General features: G+C 38.9%; 1 protein-coding gene across 1 annotated transcript in view; it reads right to left on the bottom strand.

Annotated features, from left to right (window-relative positions):
* Positions 1 to 2,219: 2,219 nt before the first annotated feature.
* eng (endoglin) overlaps positions 2,220 to 15,257 on the bottom strand; it is a 66,009-nt gene continuing 52,971 nt past the window's right edge. Inside the window, exons 12-14 of the mRNA XM_047372939.1 lie at positions 6,740 to 6,850; positions 5,587 to 5,625; positions 2,220 to 5,503 (exon numbers count right to left, since the gene is read on the bottom strand). Coding sequence (XP_047228895.1) covers positions 5,382 to 5,503; positions 5,587 to 5,625; positions 6,740 to 6,850 — 272 coding nt within the window. The 3' untranslated portion in view covers positions 2,220 to 5,381. The remainder of the gene's footprint in view (positions 5,504 to 5,586; positions 5,626 to 6,739; positions 6,851 to 15,257) is intronic.

Raw genomic sequence — 15,257 nt, 5'->3', positions numbered from 1 at the left:
TTTTGTTAGCTTTAACTGCTAACAGGTAAGGACATGTGCTTGCTGCTAAAGAATATTTACCCAGAAAGGTTGTTAATTTTCAATCCAGTAAATAATAGTTCCCTAAACATTATTTTACTAAACTTGATAACTAAGTAAACACAATTAAGCCCCATTTCTCCAGAAAGATTTGGCGCTTTTCCAAAATATTTCCTTAAATATTTTACCGTTTTCTTAATAATATTTCTTTAAATATTATTTTAATAAACAAAGGCAGCTAATGAGACACCATTGAGAATTAGTCATCCAGAAGGTTGGTTTTATTCAGCAAATCATTCTTTAAAACATTATCTTAATAAAATTATATTTTATCTGATCTTGCATTGTGAATGGTTGTCTAAACGTTTGCTGATTGTTGCCTAAGTTAGTTCCAAGACTAACTTAACTTCACTTCAAGATTCTTCAAGATAATCCTGGGTTCTCAAACATAAATAACATTGCATGGTAATGTTGCATCACTTTTTCAGTCATGGTTTCAACCATCTTTAATCACCTTGTTTATATTGGACATAGCACATTAATCTTATTGATTCTTTAATTCTGCTTGGTAGTTTAGTTGGATTGTTTTAGCATAGTAAAGAGTTTTTTGATTGAAATATGTTTGACTTTGAATTGACTTATTTTTGTTAATAAATTCTTGTATTTTAAGAAATTGTGTGAATTCTTTCCATGTGTGTGCAGAGTTTTGCTGTTCAGTAATGTCAGATCTTGGCTCACTCTTTTCGATCTTGTCCTGATACCACCGCCTTACTGGGCTGGTATTCACAGGACAACCCTTAACAGACCGAAATATTATTTGATAAAATATTAAAGTATTAATATTAAATAATATATTCAGATTCATAGTCACAACATTAACTCGGAGCCGAGTAAAACACTGACATGTGTTTCCTTATTTACATACAAACACAAAGGCTTGAGACATGAGGCTGTTACCCCTCGCACCTTGAGTTTACAAAAAAAGAGTTGTGATGGCTGGTTTTGGCCCCAGGCTATTGCTGGATCCTTTATGCATAGCCTAAATAACACTCTCTTCACAAGGCATACTTTGGCAGACAAGAACAGATTTGTACACTGAGATGCAAACCGTTGCATACATGGAGGCACAAACACATACATTTTCTGCTTTTCTCGCCTGAGTGGTTCCATGGTCCTATTTTGGAGATAGAGACCTTCAATAAACATTTTTTGGTTGTGTGTCATGGCTCTTATTCTTGACAAACACTGATGAAATTAGCTTAAAAAAAGAACTAAAACACAAGGAAATAGAGAAAATGTCTCTACATCTGGAGGAAAACATTCTGACATCCATTACTTAACACAACAATGTTTTATATATATGTATATATATATATATATACTTTGCTTCTGTCCATCCATATAGCTAACTATGTATTTAAAGCTTAGAATGATCATATGGATTTTATGCTACATTAGTAAATGTATTTGAGTCTTAAACAGCTTAATACGTGCAGTCCACAAAACTCAGTGTATTAAATTTGTCAGTATAAATCAAAACTCACATTTATTGGACTGCATTTTTTTATAACATAAACAGGCCCCTCATTCAAATTGAAAATCTTGCTTAGCCGTAAACAAACTACTTTGACCACATATAATAATTATACAAACTGACAGTATATTTGCACAACAGGATTTATTGTGTCCAGTGTCTGGACTCATGTGAGAAGCATTCCTCTTTAGGAATTACTCAAACAATGACAATACTTTTATCTTAAAAAAAGTGAACTGCTTTATCATTTTAGTTGAAAAAAGTCCTATATTGATACAAATGGAAAGAGGGGGTGCATAAAGGCCCAAAACTGTGAAGGAACCCCACTTTAAGGCCTTTCAAAATCCCACTGGTTTTTTATCAGAAGAAAGGGAAGAAATAAAGCTGAAAAACTGCTGTTGTACTAGTAAGTGATTGTTGAATAACATTTTTTGGAACTCTCAAGAAATCACAGCTCAGATATATTGTATCATTTTCTGTTTATGTGTTTTCTTTGATGTTAGACATGTTTTAGAGCTTGTTATTTTGTATTTGGCTCTGCCGCTCTATCAATGACTAATGTGGGCTTCCCAAGTTTGATTATTAAAACATATGTGCATAATGCTCAAGGTTACACACTATAATTCCATAAGTAAATAAGAAACAAAAAAAGAAAAAACCCCACAAATGTTTCTAAAATTTACTTTATTATAATAGTTTTAGAAACAAGGAATCTCTGGGAACAAAAACAAATATTTAATCACAAAAAGTTCATTCTCGAAAATTAAACCACTTGAAATGGTAAAAGACTGCCCACTTGAGCACAAAAATAACACTGCAGGGTTAACGACAAGTGGATGAACTGACAGCCTAATTTCACTGTTGTGACAGATACAAAGGGTGCTTTAACCCAGGCAGCTTGCATGCTCCCTATTAAATCAAAACATTTATGTCAGTACTGCAAATTGAGGCGGGACAGTATACTGATAACTATGTGCTGATTATTCATTCAGGATGTAGTGGATGGTGAGACATCCTGTCTTCAAAATTCAGAATGCACATCCCCACCACACTGCCTGGAGATAATACATTGAGCACAATACAATGTCAAGATGTCATGTATGTTTTTGGTTCACAGAGGAATTTAGAGGACAAAGGTGGAGGAGGGGGAAACAAACTGCATTGTGGTTAAAATGTGATGTGACATGCATTGTCTCAGATGACTAGAATAAAAAGTCAAATGTATATCTTTTGGAAAAAAAACAAAAAACATCTAGTGCTCTTTTAGGAATTATCCCAAAAAACAAATCAGGCTTTGGAATGATTCAAAGAAAGACTATCAAACAAGACTTACAAATACAAAAAAAAAAAAACATAGACATTAGGCACACATTAACTTCTAACCATATTGCACAAATTCTCAAGTGGCAATTTGTACTGGCCTTCTTTGTTCTGTCTCAGCAACAATGTTAAAAGAAATCAAGCAATAAAAAGGAATACACATGTATAAAGGAGGAAAATATGCTACACATATCCCAAAATTTGTAGTTGGTTTGGAACATGTCTGAGAAAATAGCTCAACAAGAATAAATAAAATAGGGTATTTTCATACAGCCAATATTATGAACTTTAGACATGAACTGTTCATTTTAACCATACTAATGTTGAAAATAAAACTATTCAGTTAAAAAACAAGTGAAAATAAATGTACAATTTTTAACGTTTTGAAAGGGGTAAAGAGCAATTGAAATAACTAATAAAATGTGACAATACACATACAATCCAGAAATGAAATTGTTAATATTAATTATGCTATAGAGTCTGCATGGTCTGTATTCAGAGCTGACTTAAATAGATGACTAAAATACAATCAATAATTTACCTGAAAAACATATGTATATAGTCATTTGTCCTTCAGTTTTAGAAAAGCAAATTGATTGTGGTTACAAATTAATATTCAGCATTCTTACTATAGAATATCACTACCCTGCTCTGCTGTATCCCCCTACAATAATCTCCATTGTTACAACAAGGAGAACCTGTGAAACTAAATGCCTGTATTAAATGTGACTGTTGAGCCTTGCAGAAGCTTTAACATCCTTTTAATATGGTAGAGAAATAGGTCTAAAGGAATGGCAGGTTAACATACAACTGATATCAAGGTTGTGTCAGTTTTCAAATCAAACTTTGAATGAAGTGGTGAATCATAAAAGTCTCATAAAGTTTTAAAAAAAACCTATTTAACTAATTTATGCATACCAAACAGAAAGGACAATTGTGGACTGGCTATATTCTGAATATATTCTGAATACTTGTCTTGGTTATACAGTGCTGTAAAAAAGTGTTATCCTTTCAGATTTCTTCTGTTTTTGGATTTTTTGTCTCACTTAAATGTTTTAGATCATTGGATGAAATGTTATGAGGGAAAGGGGTATTATAGATATCACATCCTGGTCTTTAAATATATACAACAAAAATAAATCTACAAGGTTAACAGAGTAATGAAAATCCTGTTACAAGACTTAAATTCAACATATAAAGGTCTGTTCCACAGACATATAATGTGTATAGCCAAATTCTAGGTAATTAGGAAGAACTGGTGTCACTGGTGAGAATGGATATGGTCCAATGGAAAAGTACTGGAATTTAACATCGACACTGTTTGAGGGGAAACTCCACCCGGCCAATAAAGCTGAATGAGAGCCAATTACTAACATAACAGTGTGATGCCTGGAAATTGATGTGCAGTAATTTAGTGAATCATAATGAACATATTACTCAGCTCTGAATACAAGAATACATCTTGAAGTGGTACTCTGCATTAAAATATTGATGCATTCTCAGCTTGTGTAAAAAAAGAAATCCACGTTAGTCCATATTAAATTTCTTCTTCATAATCATTTAGATAGTTTTGTGAAATTATTAGTAAATGTAATACATCAAATCTAATCTGAAATGAGCGCTAGGGAAAAAAAAAATATGATGACACTTATTTATCCACTGGATAACAAGGCAATGGCATCATACATTTATTTTGTGAGCTACAAATGACCCACAGGGTCACCTTAGGGTTAAAAGTAGGTAGCAAGAAATTACAGTAAATTAAAAAGGATTAAACAAAAATAATAACTTCACTGGAGAAATCTAGTTTTAAGTTTTACCTTATCCCCAGATTTCTACTAAATAAGAGGTAGCTATAAAACCATGATCTTTGGACTCCAAATTAATCAAACATTATAAAAGGAAGTATTCCATTGTCTATATGGAAAAAAGCCAGAACACAGAACCATCATGTTGTTGATGAATTCTCTTGACTGACCTAGCACATAACCCAAAGTTTTTTTTGTTTCTTAAATGTTTGCAAAACATCTTTTCATCTGTCTTTAAAGCCTGTCTTTAGACCGGTTTGTCTCCTGGATAACTATTATGGTGCTCCCATCACACAAGCACAATTCATTGGAAAGAATGCAGTGAATTTCCTGTTAGCTCTTGAGGGGATATGGTTTGTTTTTCCTGTTACTGGAGGAGACAATTCTTTTTTTTTTTCTTTTTGGCCTCTGTAAGATCCTGTGTGAGGATTCAAATTTACAGAGGCAGCAAAGGAAAGCACTAAAAACAAGTATTAAAACGTTGGTTACTCATCATTCATTCTTTTCCACACCTAACTACAAACTCCCAGATCCATTTAAGACATGGTATGTCAAATACCATCATCTGTGCTTTTTAAACAACAATTTAAAAAGAGTAGGGTATAAAGAAATGCTTTTTCGGACTGACAACAAAATGCCCAACATCCATATAAGGTGACATAGAAGGGATGGTGGCCCTGCTAGTATAACCCACAATGAGCTCACGCCATGCTACTGGTCGGTGTGCTTTGGGTGCTTCCAATGCTAGCATTTGCGCTGCTGTTCTCAGAGGGTGATGGGTTGGAAGAAACAGGCTGTCGCTTTGCTCTTGAACAGGGACATCCTTAAAAAAGACAAGTACAGGCTGATAAGAACCCGACTACAAGCAAACAAAAGATAATCATGAAGAACAGTTACATTTCTTACCAGGAAAACTGGCTGCAGTTGACCTTATGTCCAGTCGAGCTGGGTACCCCGAGTAAAACAGAGTGAGACATTAATCCGGTTAGTTCATTTGACATGTAGAAACACAATATCATTTTAAGAAAATAAATAAAGAGAACAGTGACACTGAAGCATCATGTAAAAAGATAGAAACTACAACACAATAAATCAAACAAAGAGTTATAGCATAATAACAGTAACTAATAAATTTATCTTTATGGGAGGGTGCAGTAACAATGTGTTCAGTCCAGATTTAAAGGAGCCAATGGTTTCTGAACATCTTAGGTTTCCAGGGAGTTTGTTCCAGAGACAAAGCGCAGAAACTAAATTATGTTTAACTTTTTTAGTTATGGTCCTGGGGACACTGAGTAAAACAGATATCTGATGACTGAGTGGTCTACAAGGTTGAAACCTGACAATCAACCCTGAAATGTATTGAGGCCCAAGGCAATAGCCCCTCAGATTTTAAAACATATCTTTTATAAACACTACTAGGGCAATAATGTAAGGACTAGTGTGATGTGATCCATTTTCCTGGTATTAGGCAGGACTCTAGCAGCAGTATTTTGTATGAGCAGGAGCTGCATGATACATTTTTTTACAGACGTTGATAAAGACATTATCACAACAATTGTACCTACTGTAAATAAAAGTAGGAACCAGTTTTTCTGTGTCCTGTTTAGAAAGGAAACTATTTATTATGGCAATGCTTTTTATGATGGTAGCAGACTGATATAGTAATAGATGTTTTGTGGATGTTAAAATTTAGGTGTGAGTCTACAGTAAAGCAGAATCTCATTCAGTCTTTCTATTTGCTGATGTCTAACCATACATCCTTAGCGCCAAACACAATCTGCACTAAGTTGGAGAAAATTCTCATCCATCCACTTGATATTATGGACATACAAACTCAGTGACTTTAAGGGATTGTGATGATGTGGTGATGCAACAATATGGCTGTGTCATCAACATACATATGGTTGGAAATGTTGAAAAACATTGCTATCTGAGTTAGGGAGAGTTTTATTATGTTCAACAAAAGTTACCTGAGAATGAAGCTTAGAGGAGTCTACATGTGATCGTATTATTCTCTGTTTATAATTAGCAAATAACACAAAAAAGAACATGCATTTACCTGTTTTAATCTTGATAAACCACAGTGCTCCAATAAGTAACACTCCAATCAGGAACCCTCCAAAAGCAATGCAAAGAACACCTGACAGGCCAAAATCAACGCATAAGTGGTCTGAAACATAAACAAAACAAAGCAAAAAGCATTGAAAGAAACTTTTAATTAAACAACAGCAATTGACTGCCAAATTAGATTACTAATATTAACATTTAATATGCAGCTGCACATATATAGGTTTGTAACAGAAGTCAGCTGCACTACCATAGTATTTCAAATGTTTATTCAGTTTATTTTATTTACATAGTACCAATTTACAACAAATGTTATCTAAAGAGACTTTACAAAACAAAAACAGTCTACTAAATATTTCCATTATAAAACTTAGAATTTGTCTATATTCAGTTTAAATCAATGTTTTCAGTGCAATCCAGTTTTTTACAAATACAATGTGCATAAAATGCTCCAGCAAAATTGTCTCTGATGTAATTCCTACAGCAAAAAGGGAAAAGTTTATCACATTTCACTTTTCCCAGGATTCTAAAGCTGTGGTCACACTGTTTCCTATATTGCCATGTATACTGGCAAGTAATTGTTACTTGGGTCTAAACGTAAAGAAATGTAGGGGATTGTGTGGAACATCAAGTCCTGTCTGAAGCATGTGTTTCCCTTTGATATCCTTACTTTCCTATTGTGCGTATATACTGAGATGGATGGGGTGGAATTCACAGTATTCTGCTGCATTATAACCAGGTACGTTACTTTCCCATGACCTTCCCATCTTGATTTTTTTCCTTTTTTTCTTTCACGTTAAAGGATCAAAAGGCCAGTGTTGCATCAATGTTCTATGAGTACCTCGAAGTGGCAAGATAATTATTTGCCAAAATAAATGAAAAAATAGATCTAGTTGTGTCAGTTTAGGAATCCACAATGCCCTGGTGAGTGAAATGATTACTTTATGGTGCAAGAAATTAAGTTGTTATATTATGTATGTTAATATTGGGTTATTGGTGTGATATCTGAGTCACATTGACTTCAATTCAGTTAGAGTGCTCTATGCTATGGAATATTTTTGACATCTCCAAGAACTTCATGGCAACCTAGTTAAGAAGTGATCAAATTATGTTGTGTTAAATATTTAGAGCGGCGATGTGGGAGTGTTATCTTACTATGAAATCATGTCTTCCAATAGCAGTAAAATGTCAAGCAGTTACACAGAATGTAATTTTCTCTGGTGTACAATTTTTTTAATATTTTATAATATTTTAAAATTAACCATCAATGGATCTTGATTTTGATGAGACATGAAAGATATATCATTGTTAATTAATACATTTAGGCAATAGTAAGTCTTATAACGTCTAAATTGAAGAGCAATTAATATGATAGATGTTGATATAGAGGATATTTAAAAGAATCCTTTCACTTGTAGTCCAAAAATGTCCAAAATAATTATGTAAAAGAGCAGAGTAAAGTCTGTGGTGTCTTTGCAGCAGCAATCTTTTAATGCTAAGGAGCTCCTGCACAACAGGGTTATTTTGAAACAAAGCAACAATGTTGTCTTCAAGAAAGGTACTCTTATGGCAATGGGTAAAGTCAATAAATCTGCTGCATTCCAGGCTCTGTATTAATTAGTAGGTCATTGTTGGTATTGTTCCCATTGTACATTTATCTTCACCATTTCTCATCACTTCTAACAAACATTCTACCATTATACATGTACTAAGAGCTAAAATCAGTGTTCAGTTCAGCAAACAATGGGCAGCCACAACTGAAAATTCAGTAGGAATCACTGACAGTAAATGTCTGTGGTGTAAATCAAAGTGACTTTACCATGCTCACTAGTCAGGCTCTTATGTTTAATGTCTGATGAAACAGCAGTGGCAGCAGAACCATGATAGTAATAAAAGATGTATATTTCGTTATTAAGTGTGCATTCACAACGGCCACGTTTGGTTTAAATGGACCAGAGTTTGTTTCTCCCCTTGGTCCGGACCATTTGTGCAGGTGTGAATACACTCCTGCGAACCTTGGCCCTCTTTTTGAGGTGGTCTCAGTCCGCTTCCAAATGGATTCTGGTGCGATTCCCTTCTGGTGTGAATACAAACCAGCCTTTATCCAACCCAACCGAGGGAAACATATGCCTTTTTGGACTTAACAAGCAGGATATAATTGAGCCCTTCAGTGTTGCTAACGCCACTATTGCGTGGACGCTACAAACAATGAGCCGTGGACAGACCTGGAGCAACAAGGAGAGGCTGTACCTCCTCGATCTTTGGGCAGATGACCACATAACCCAACTGCTAAAAAATACAGAAAGAATGCGGTCATGTTCAGCAAGTTTAGCAAGAAAATGAATGAGATGGGGTGTGAGAAGTTTCCCGAACAATGTTGCTTTAAAGTAAAAAAAAAAACGTCAAAGTTATCTAAAGGCATGAAACGCATTCAACAAGTTTTCCTCCATTTCTGGGTCTGTGCTCTATCCCGCCCTAGTCATTTCTGTCCAATGGGACCAATGATCCTCACAAGCATGGCTTTGTTTAAAAGTTATAATTAACTTGCAAAAAGTACAATGTGAAAGCAAACCGGACCAAATGACAAAGATAAGTTGGCTTTGGTTTGGACCAAACAAGTGGAACAAAGGACTTCCCTGGTGTGAACCCTAAGAACCTGTGTTTTTGTTTAGCTTGTGCCAAAATTAAAATTTGTTTATTTCATTAAGAGGATTTAGGAGCAAAATATTACAAAACAAGGGTTACAATATTTAATTTTATGCCCCTACAACAAGGTACAACACCTAAGAGGTTTTATCATTGTAGGATCTCAGCTCCTCTCCTCCTGGTTGGTTCTGGCAGCTTGATACAGGCCTTTGCTGGAACATAACCTCTGTTATGTGGACTGCATGTCTGCCTACCTGCCCGGCTACCTACCTACCTACCTGCCTGTCTTCCTGTCGACCTGCCTATCTGCTTATCTGCCTACCTGCCTGCCTGCACCTGGTAATATTCCCTCCTAAGGACTGCACTGTAAATATACTCACCATCAGCACTCTCTCCTTGGATTCCTGGATTCCGGCCTCCTCCCCTGGTTCCTGGACTACTCCAACTTAGTTTCCTAGGAAAGCCTACTCTAGAAATAAACCTCACTTACCGTCTATATCCTGTGTGTTGAGTCTATTTTCATCCTCTGGTTTGTTCTACTTTGACTACCTAAGTGATTCATGATAGTATGTTCCAGCCATCTAACATGTCAAAGAACAATTCAGATGATGAACAGACTTCCATTAAAGAACGCTTACAATCTAATGAAACCATGCTCCAACAGCTACTGCAACAACAAAGGACTACAGACTCCCATCTCACAGAACTTGGTGGTATGGTTCATGCTCTAAGTGAAATACTAACCAAACTCTCACCTGCTTCTCCAACTCCTCAAATAGAGAATCCTCAATCGTCCACAACCCTCTCTTCTGGGATCCGTGAGCCTGACTTCCGTCCGTCTGAACTTTTTGATGGTAATCCTAATAACTTTGGTGGCTTTTCTCTCCACTGTGAGTTAGCATTCAGTCATTCCCCCTCTCTTTTCCCTACTGCTGCCTCCAAGATTACCTATATTGTAACCTCGCTAAGGGGACCTGCTCTGCGCTGGGCGCATGCTTATTTGGCATCTAACCCTGTTGAGTCTCTTAGTTATGCTACTTTTTTCAGTCACTTTAAGAAGGTCTTCGACCAACCACTCCAGCAGGAGACAGCGGCTAAGAGAATACTCACCCTCAAACAGGGAAGGAGAGCATTGGCGGAGTTCGCCATCGACTTCCGGGTGGCAGCGCAGGAGGTGGGTTTGGATGAAGCGGCACTCAAGGGTATTTTTGTTAATTCCCTTGCAGATCAAATAAAGGACCAGTTGGTTTTGAGAGATGAACCCGAAAGACTGGATGAATTAATCAACCTATCGATCCGCATTGACAACTGTCTGAGGGAGAAACGAACAGAAAAGGACTACAATTCCCAGTGGCATCACTCTCTGGCACCTCGTACCACTTTCCTCGACGCACCCACTTCCATTCAAGCTACAGAAGGGTCTATGGAACCGGAGCCGATGCAGATTGGCCACACTCGACTCTCCCCAGAGGAACGACAACGGCGCTTTGAGGCTGGTCTTTGTTTATATTGTGGACAAAGAGGACATTTCATCGCAAGAAGCCCTAAGAAGGGAAAAGAGAGAGCTCGTCAATAAAACAGGGGACGTTGATGAGCATATCCCATTCTTCCCCTGTCTCCCGTCTGTGTTTTCCGGCCACTATTATTGTCGGCCAAGAGAATTTTCCTGTTGACGCTTTTATTGATTCTGGTGCTGAACAGAATCTTATTTCCTCGGACCTGCAATGGACTGGCGACCTGTCCAGGGTGTACCCTGCCTCTCGCCCATAGACTGCTGGAGATAGGCACCAGCTCCCCCGTGACCCACTATGGAATAAGTGGTAGAAAATGACTGACTGACTGACTGACTGACTGGTCAATAAACTTCAAATACCCTCTCAGCCTCTCAACCACTCCATTTCTGTCACTGGCATCACTGGTCAAACCATGTCTCAAGTGAGATTTAAAGTTCCTCTGCTTCACATCATCACCTCTGGTAATCATCATGAAAAGGGTGAGTTCTTTATTATCTCTTCCATCTCTCCACAATTAGTTTTGGGGTTTCCTTGGTTGCAGAAACATAGTCCCACTATTAATTGGGTGGAGGGCAGAGTAGAGAGATGGAGTAATTTCTGTCTCCAGAATTGTTTAAGAACTGCCATCTCTCACTCTACTAAACAACTCAAACCTCCTGAGCCTGTTGATTTATCCAAAGTTCCACCTGAATACCATAATCTCGCACCTGTGTTTAGTAAACAAGGGGCTCTTTCTCTACCTCCGCATCGCCCCTATGACTGCTCTATTGATCTCCTCCCAGGTGCTCCACTACCATCCAGCAGACTCTATAATTTCTCCGGACCCGAGAAAGAGGTCATGAAAGAATACATTGAGGATTCTTTAACTTCTGGGATCATTCGTCCGTCCACCTCCCCTGTTGGCGCCGGATTTTTCTTCGTGGGTAAGAAGGACGGCACGTTAAGACCTCGCATTGATTATAGAGGGTTGAACCAAATTACTATTAAAAATAAATACCCACTACCACTTATTGACTCAGTACATGAACAATTACAATCTGCCAAGATCTTCACTAAACTCGACCTGCGCAATGCTTACCATTTGGTCCGGATCCGTGAGGGTGATGAGTGGAAAACAGCTTTCAAAACCCCTCTAGGACATTTTGAGTATCTGGTCATGCCTTTTGGTTTGACTAATGCACCCGCTGTTTTTCAGGCTCTCATTAATGATGTTCTTCACGATTTCCTCAACCTCTTTGTTTTTGTTTATCTGGATGACATTTTGATTTTTTCCCAGGACATAGAACAACATCACCAACACGTCAGAACAGTTCTCCAAAGGCTTTTTGAAAATCAACTCTTTGTTAAAGCCGAAAAATGCGAGTTCAGCGTCACATCCGTGTCTTTTTTGGGTTTCATTTTTGAAGCAGGCAAATACAGAACTGATCCCGAGAAGACCAAGGCAGTGGCAGAGTGGCCTACTCCAACTGATCGCAGGCAACTTCAAAGGTTTCTGGGATTTGCAAATTTCTATAGGAGGTTAATAAGGAACTACAGTCAGGTCACTGCACCCCTCACTCAACTCACCTCCTCTCTGAGAACATTCCATTGGACCCCTGAGGCGGAAAGGGCATTTGGTGAGTTAAAGACTCTATTTTCTTCGGCACCCATATTGACCCATCCTGATCCAAATAAAGAATTTTTCGTAGAGGTTGATGCTTCTGACATTGGAGTAGGGGCCATTTTATCTCAACGGTCCTCTGTGGATGATAAAGTACATCCATGTGTCTATTTTTCTCGTCGCTTGTCTCCAGCAGAGCAAAATTATGATGTGGGCAACCGTGAACTTTTAGCCATGAAGTTGGCGCTTGAGGAATGGCGGCATTGGTTAGAGGGTACTGAAATCCCTTTTCTCATTTGGACTGATCACAAGAACCTCTCCTACATTCAAAATGCCAAGAGACTTAACCCCAGACAAGCCCGTTGGTCTCTGTTTTTTGCTCGTTTTCATTTCTCTATCTCCTACAGACCCGGTTCCAAGAACACTAAGCCTGACGCTCTCTCTTGCCAGTTCTCTCATTCTGACCAACCTAAGACTGAAGCCTCCATCCTCCCGGACTCTTGTATTGTGGGCGCCCTCACCTGGGCCATTGAGAAGGACATCAGGGAGGCACAGAGGTCCGAACCTGACCCAGGTACTGGCCCAGTGGGCAAGTTGTTTGTTCCCAACTCTGTTGTCAATAAAGTTCTGGATTGGGTGCACAACAATAAGCTGACTTGTCATCCTGGGGTGACTCGCATGACCACATTTACCAAGAGGTATTTCTGGTGGCCGACTATGAATCTCAACATTAAAGACTTTGTTGCAGCTTGTCCCACATGTCCTCGGAACAAAAACCCCAATCAACCCCCTGCTGGTCTTCTTCAACCTCTGCCCACCGCTAGCCGTCCCTGGTCCCACATGTCCATTGATTTCATTACTGGTCTCCCGCCATCTGACGGTAACACAGTCATCCTTACTGTTGTTGACAGATTTTCTAAAGCAGCCCATTTTGTTCCATTATCCAAGCTCCCGTCTGCATTTGAGACTGCCCAACTCCTGGTTCTCCACGTTTTCCGCATCCATGGCATTCCTATGGATATTGTTTCTGACCGAGGCCCGCAGTTCATCTCGCAAGTCTGGAAGGAGTTCTGCAAGACTCTAGGGGCCTCCGTAAGTCTTTCATCTGGATACCACCCCCAATCTAATGGACAGACAGAAAGATGCAACCAGGAACTCGAAGTAGCCTTAAGGTGCGTAATAAATGACAACCCCTCTTCTTGGTGCACACATCTCAAATGGATTGAATATGCTCTTAACACACATACTTCCTCTGATACTGGTTGGTCCCCCTTTGAGGCTTCCCTTGGCTATCTACCACCGCTGTTTCCCAGTATTGAATCTGACATCCTGGTCCCCTCTGTTCAGCATTACGTTTCCAGGTGTCGTAGGATTTGGCGACAGACCAGGAGGACCCTCCTACGCACTTTGGAACAAAATAAGAGGTTCGCCAACCGTCGCCGTTCTGCTGCTCCTATCTACCGAATCAATCAGAGGGTCTGGCTATCTACCAGGAATATTAAATTAAAGGATACTCCCAGAAAGTTGGCCCCCCGTTACATTGGCCCTTTTCTCATTGAGAGAATCATCAATCCATCTGCGGTGAGACTCAAACTACCATCTTCCATGCACATTCATCCTACTTTCCATGTTTCTCAGATCAAGCCAGTCTCTGAAAGCCCCCTGAGTCCACCTACCAAGCCCCCTCCCCCTGCTCGACTCATTGATGACCACCCTGCATATACGGTCAATCGTATCCTGGATGTTCGGCGTAGGGGGCGTGGATTTCAATATCTTGTGGATTGGGCAGGATATGGACCCGAAGAGAGAACCTGGGTTCCCCGTTCTCACATCCTTGATCCTGCTCTCATCACGACCTTCTACAAACACCATCCTGAAAAACGTACTGGATTGCCTGGAGGCAATCGTTGAGAGGAGGGTACTGTAGGATCTCAGCTCCTCTCCTCCTGGTTGGTTCTGGCAGCTTGTCATCAGCAGCTGCAACTCATCTCCTGATGAGCTCATGGGGCTTCTTAAGGCAGCTGCTGGTACAGGCCTTTGCTGGAACATAACCACTGTTATGTGGACTGCCTGTCTGCCTACCTGCCCGGCTACCTACCTACCTGCCTGTCTACCTGTCGACCTGCCTATCTGCCTATCTGCTTACCTGCCTGCCTGCACCTGGTAATATTCCCTCCTAAGGACTGCACTGTAAATATACTCACCATCAGCACTCTCTCCTTGGATTCCTGGATTCCGGCCTCCTCCCCTGGTTCCTGGACTACTCCAACTTTGTTTCCTAGGCAAGCCTACCCTAGAAATAAACCTCACTTACCGTCTATATCCTGTGTGTTGAGTCTGTTTTCATCCTCTGGTTTGATCTACTTTGACTACCTAAGTGATTCATGATAATCATTACAGCTATTGGATTAAAGCATGAAATGAATCATGCAAAGTGGATCCCTGAATCGTCTTCTCTGGGAAAGTTTAAAATACTTTTTCTTTCTCTTTTGTTTATCCTTTCTGTATATATACATAACTATCCAAATCCACCTGGTAATAAGTTGTTACCAATTCTGCTGGCCAATAACATTGTTAAATATAACTCCACTGGCAGTTTAATATCATTCTTCACCCAAACTACTTTGTACATATGGAGTATTGGTGGCCATTGCAGTTCAAATTTTAAAATGGAATTAGGAATAAATAAAATTTTAATATGTTTATAATTATATTTTAGTAGGAGCATATTAGGGAGTATAAGCATAATT

This window comes from Girardinichthys multiradiatus, chromosome 8, assembly GCF_021462225.1.
Source record: "Girardinichthys multiradiatus isolate DD_20200921_A chromosome 8, DD_fGirMul_XY1, whole genome shotgun sequence".
NCBI lineage: Eukaryota > Metazoa > Chordata > Actinopteri > Cyprinodontiformes > Goodeidae > Girardinichthys > Girardinichthys multiradiatus.
This window is presented reverse-complemented; position numbering and strand designations above follow the sequence as displayed.